The sequence below is a fragment of the Etheostoma spectabile genome, chromosome 9, assembly GCF_008692095.1.
Source record: "Etheostoma spectabile isolate EspeVRDwgs_2016 chromosome 9, UIUC_Espe_1.0, whole genome shotgun sequence".
NCBI lineage: Eukaryota > Metazoa > Chordata > Actinopteri > Perciformes > Percidae > Etheostoma > Etheostoma spectabile.
The window spans coordinates 7,174,659-7,180,114 of NC_045741.1; the positions used below are offsets into that span (position 1 = coordinate 7,174,659).

A 5,456-nucleotide genomic window follows, 5' to 3' on the forward strand; every position below is an offset into this window, starting at 1 on the left:
TATGTATGTATATATGTATGTATGTATGTATGTATGTATGTATGTGTGTATGTATGTAAGTATTTATCTATCTATCTATAGTTTGTTTTAGTTAGGAAAATGATGTTTAGTTAGGAAAGTCTGGTGCCTTTTGTCTCTTCCACATGGTGGAAGGTCTACAGTTTATTATTAATTTAATGGTATAAGGTTGGTGTTGGGTATCGACAGATAAACAAAGCCCAGACATCGATTTCGGGACAGAAAAATTTGGATAGGTGCATCCCTAGTAACAAGGTACAATTACTCTTTAAAATAAATAAACAAATAAACAAAAAATAAAATCTACAATTATAAAAAAAGACACAGATTGTCGCCTGTACTTTGTGATGAACTATATAAGACCTAGTGGTCCCTAATACTGTATCTGAAGTTCTGTATATAGACCTTAGTGGTCCCTAATACTGTACTGAAGTTCTTTTATATAGACCTTAGTGGTCCCTAATACTGTATCTGAAGTTCTTTATATAGACCTAGTGGTCCTAATACTGTATCTGAGTCTCTTTATATAGACCTTAGTGGTCCCTAATACTGTATCTCAAGTCCTTATATAGACCTTAGTGGTCCCCTAATACTGTATCTCAGCTCTTTTATATAGACCTTAGTGGTCCCAATACTGTATATGTTGTGCAGTGAGGTAGGTCTTTTATATAGACCTTAGTGGTCCCCTTATACTGTATCTGAAGTCTTTTTCCTAAAATCCAGCCTTGGTGCAGAATTCCAGCCTCTAGAGCCAGTCCCACAAAGAGCTTTCCTTAGTATGCGCCATTTCTGAGTCTGTAGCTTTTGAGGAGGAGAAAGCGGGGGTTGAGAGGTGGAGGCTGGGGGTGTGGCCTTGAACAACTGCCACTTTCCTTGTGTGAAAGCCATGATGTCTCTCTTTCATGAGTGGGCCAAATTCTCTGCGGGGAAAAGCAGAGAAAGGGGAGATAACCTTGCTCCTTATGACCTCATAAGGGGCAAGATTCCAGATCGGCCCATCTGAGCTTTCATCTTCTCAAAGGCAGAGCAGGATACCCAGGGCTCGGATGGCACCTATCACCATTTCTAGCTACTGGGGGGCCATAGGCAGGCTGGGGGGACTCATATCAATGTTAAAAAAAGAAAGTTCTGTGGCATTCATTGGTTGTGTTTGTTCATGTTTCACAAAGAGTTTAACCTGAACCAGACCAACAACAAAGATAGAATACATATCCCATCCATACAGGGATAGTTGAATATAGTTGTTAAAACCTATAAAATATATGACACACTGGCATCGGATCGATACTCTGTCTCAGCCGATACGCAAGGTCAGGTATCAGGATCTGTATCGGGAAGCAAAAAAGGGTTTTGGACCATCTCTAACTGCAATAATGTTTTCATAAATGTGGGCTGCGTAAGTGTGTGTGTGTGTGTGTGTGTGTGTGTGTTTGTGCGCCCGTGTGTGAGAGAGCGAGAGAGAGTGGAGAAGGTCAAAAGTCAAGATATCTCAGGTCAGGTCAAAGGTCACGCAGGTCTCCGAGCAGAGGAGACTAAATATAAACCATAAAAGTGGAGGAGGATTACCTAAAAAATGTAAGAAGGTGAGAGCCACCAGAAACATCTCGAATAGATTTGTATTTAAAAAATATATATTACACTGTCTCTGTCATTTATTTAAAAGGTGATTTGGTTTGGAAAATAATGGATATGTCAATAATAGATAGATAGATAGATAGATAGACAGATAGATAGATAGATAGATATTTATTGATCCAAAAAAAGGGAAATTACAGCAGCAAAATCAGTCACACAGCACAGAATACAAATATAAATGAAATACTAGGATACAACATACATTCAATATACAAATAATGAAATATAAGAACTTAAAACGTACTTATTTTCCAAAATAAGTGGATCTACTTGGATCTACTGACTGGAACAACCCATTGGCATTAGAGCTGGATTAAAACAATTCTCCAATTGACATTTATCTGATCTTATATCAATGAATTAAAATCCCAAAATGGATCTTTTTTTCATTGGTTTCCATGATATAGTTGTATTTGTTTTACCTGTTCTTCAATATGGTCCCTCTACTCACTGGTGCAGTCTACAGCACAGTGGCACATGTTGCGCTGTAGTTAGTCACGTTGGTCCTGTTAAGTAAAAAGTCCTTCTTTTTGGGGGGTCAAGTCTTACTGTCAACAATAACTTGGTGAATTTAAAACATATTTGAGGGTTGCTTATTGCTTGTAAAGTTTACAGCAGAAGTTCTCTGAGAATCCATTTTATATTCAAGCAAAATTGGTATGGCAACTGAAAAGGACTTTTATGGTTGTGCGATGAATCGACGGCGTACCCCCTCAGACCCTTCTGCGTCTACGCTGGACCCTACGCCATAGATTGACATGCACCTCTCGAAAAATGTAACTACATGTAACGCCGACGCACGTTTGCAGGTTCTCCTTCTCCATGAACATGAATTCCAGGAGAGGGTTAACTTCTCCGGCTGCAGATATCCCACCGTGGTCAGAAAGCACAGGGGAGACGCGTTGCTTCTCTCGCTAGGACTCTAGAGTCGCTACGACTCACGAGACGAGACACGGCGTTGGGGTTCACGAGAACGAGACAAGAGTTTAACGCTATTTAAAAGAAAACTTAAATGATGAAATATGACTGGACAAATGGTCACAAAATGAAAAAATGAAAATGAAAAATTTGCAATGTGAAAGGTTTTGCCACAAACCTCAAGACCTAATACCTGTGGTGGCCGACTCTCTGCTCCCAAACCTATACTTACTACCTATTCAATAAAAAAAATGATTCATTTCTTACACTGCATTATAACTATTTTTCATTGTATTTGCATCTTATCATTTTTTAGCCTGTTTAATTTAATGATCGTTTTTAATTGATCTTTAATGTTTTAATGTAAAGCACTTTAAAAGTGCCTTGTTGCTAAAAGGTGCCAAAGAAATAAAGTTGCCTTGCTCTCCAACCTTCAGCCTGTCAGTCAGTCACCAGGGCAACAGAGAAGACCGGTCTGTCTAGGAATGGTACATTAACTGCACGGTGATTTATTATACTGAAGCAAACGCTGTCTGTTTGAAGGTATTGAGAAGTGTAACCAAATCTGTGTCCGCTTTACTGCCGTGTCTCACCTGCAGAGGTGGCAAACTTTCTCCTTATGCACCGCAGGTCTGTCTTTGTGTGTGTGTCTGTGTGTGTGTGTGTGTGTGTGTGTGTGTGTGTGTGTGTGTGTGTGTGTGTGTGTGTGTGTGTGTGTGTGTATGTAACATGCAGAGAGGACAGAGAAGCTAGCTACAGAGAATGCACCGAGATTTGGCACAGATAGATTTATTAGTCTAGAGAAGTACCGACGTGTTTCTGCAATTGCGTACTGATATCGCGGAACACCTTTTAAGCTCAACGAGAAATATTCTAACGTTTAATTTGCCCATCAAAGTCAAAAGCACCTCTGCCATCTTTGTAGCCAATATAAAATGCATCTGTTTGCATGGAAACTCCCTGAACTCCCTGAGCGCTGGACCACACTCTGGACAAAATCTCAGCAGTATTACAAATTGATTTATTTTGTCTGTTAATCAGCGTTTGATTGACAGTCAGTTGAGTTCCAGACGATAAAATTTAAAGAAATAAAAGTATATGATTCCGAGAGCGTGAGAGCGTGCGCCCCATGTAGGCCGAGTCCTTTGCAACGGCCCGGGTTCCAGTCCGACCTTTGACCCTTTGCTGTGTGTCACCCCCCATCTCTCTCCCACCTTTCCAGTCAATCTACTGTCACTATCTAATAAAAAGGGAAAAATGCCCCAAAAAAATAATCTTTAAAACAAAAAAAAGATATTTGATTCTGTCAAAGAAAGAGTAAGAACAACCGTTGGGTGACATGGTGCGTGGTACAAACAGGTTGAGCACAGGTGAAAGGGATTAAGTGTTGCTCGGCAGTGCCAGCCAGCCAGACAGTATGCATGCATGTGTGTGCGTGGAGCAGGTGGATGGTCGAGTCTGGTGGGAGGAGGTTGGGAGTGGGGGGGAGGGGGCGGGGGGCGCAGCCTCTCTCTTCTAATCCCCTATCTGTCAAGTCTGTCAACAGAGAGCTCAGCTGTGCCTCCGTCCAGCCTAAAAGCTAAATATTATTACCTCTGTCCTCGGAGCATTACTCCTCCCCTGAGCATCATGGCGTGCTACCGCCCGGCTCTGATCATCATTATCTGTCTGCGGCTAAGGCCAACCACCACTCCCCATTCTCATGAAACCCCCAGGAATGATCCTGTGGCATTCACGACAAACATGATCCTTCCGCAAAACATCTCCGGACAATATGCCAGGCAGTCAGCACATTTACACTAAGTAAAGCACACTTAGTCCTCTTATGGAGCATTTGATTTGTTGACAACCTAGATGTAATTTTCCCCCTTTTCCCCCCATAATTCCTTCTCCTAGGGACACACGATATGAGGAAACAATGCAATAACGTTGTTGGATATCTCAATAAATATATCACTTTCTGGGGCTTTCAGTGTTCTGCTAAAATACAACAAACGTCTTGTTGAATTTGAAACAAATGAAAGGAAATCATTGCTAACATTATTTTATTGAAAAAAATGAACATTAAATTCAAAGTAAAACACTAAAAAAAAAAAATTGCATTTTAAAGTGCAGTTGCAGCCTTTCGCAATGTCTATATTGTGCCAGTTGATTAAAAAAAAGAAGAAGATGTATTGCACAGCCCTAATTTCTATCAATTGAAACATTTTAGTTGCTAAATCTGTAAAGATGTGGAGTCCCAAAAAGGCATAACTGGCATCACATTTACCAGATTAGGCAAACTGCTTATTTAGAAGTGGAATTAAATGCATTCCTAATGTCATAATCCCTAATACCACGGAAAATAAGTGAACAACCGTGGTCCATACGGTAAGTAAAGGTTGAAGTACAGTACCTCGACTTCTTTTTCCTCCAGATGTTTACAGCAGAACAGACCTTATACTGTATTTGTTGTTAAAACCTGTGCCACATGACCACAGTTAGTTTTTGTGTACCATGGGACTCTGGGTGCTCCAGGTTTGTCGGGTCATGTGTTTTCGTACCTTTAACATGCGAGGTCTCAGCTGGCAGCGTGTCCGGAGCGTCAGCCTCCTCGGGGGAGCTGGAGAGGGAGATGAAGGACGGCAGCGCTAGAGGACCTCGGGTGGGCGTCCCTGGAGCTGCCTGAGAGCCCTGCGGCAGGACGACAGACAGGCGGGGCCTAGAGGAGAGTAAAAATAATTAGACTGGACGCCTAAGGATACTGATAAACTATAAAGTATAATGAATTTATATCAGGGTTCAACGTAAAGATGTTGTCAGGCAAGTTTTTAAAAAACCTACTTGAAAAAAGTCAATTTTTTAATGGCCGCTATACAATGCACCACCCCAGATTTAAAATAAAA

General features: G+C 41.1%; 1 protein-coding gene across 2 annotated transcripts in view; it reads right to left on the reverse strand.

Annotated features, from left to right (window-relative positions):
* Positions 1-5,456, reverse strand: part of zc3h3 (zinc finger CCCH-type containing 3) — a 73,037-nt gene that overhangs the window by 2,959 nt on the left and 64,622 nt on the right. For both annotated transcript variants that reach the window (XM_032525376.1, XM_032525374.1), the window contains one exon: positions 5,115-5,272. In XM_032525376.1, the coding sequence (XP_032381267.1) occupies positions 5,115-5,272 (158 nt within the window). The remainder of the gene's footprint in view (positions 1-5,114; positions 5,273-5,456) is intronic.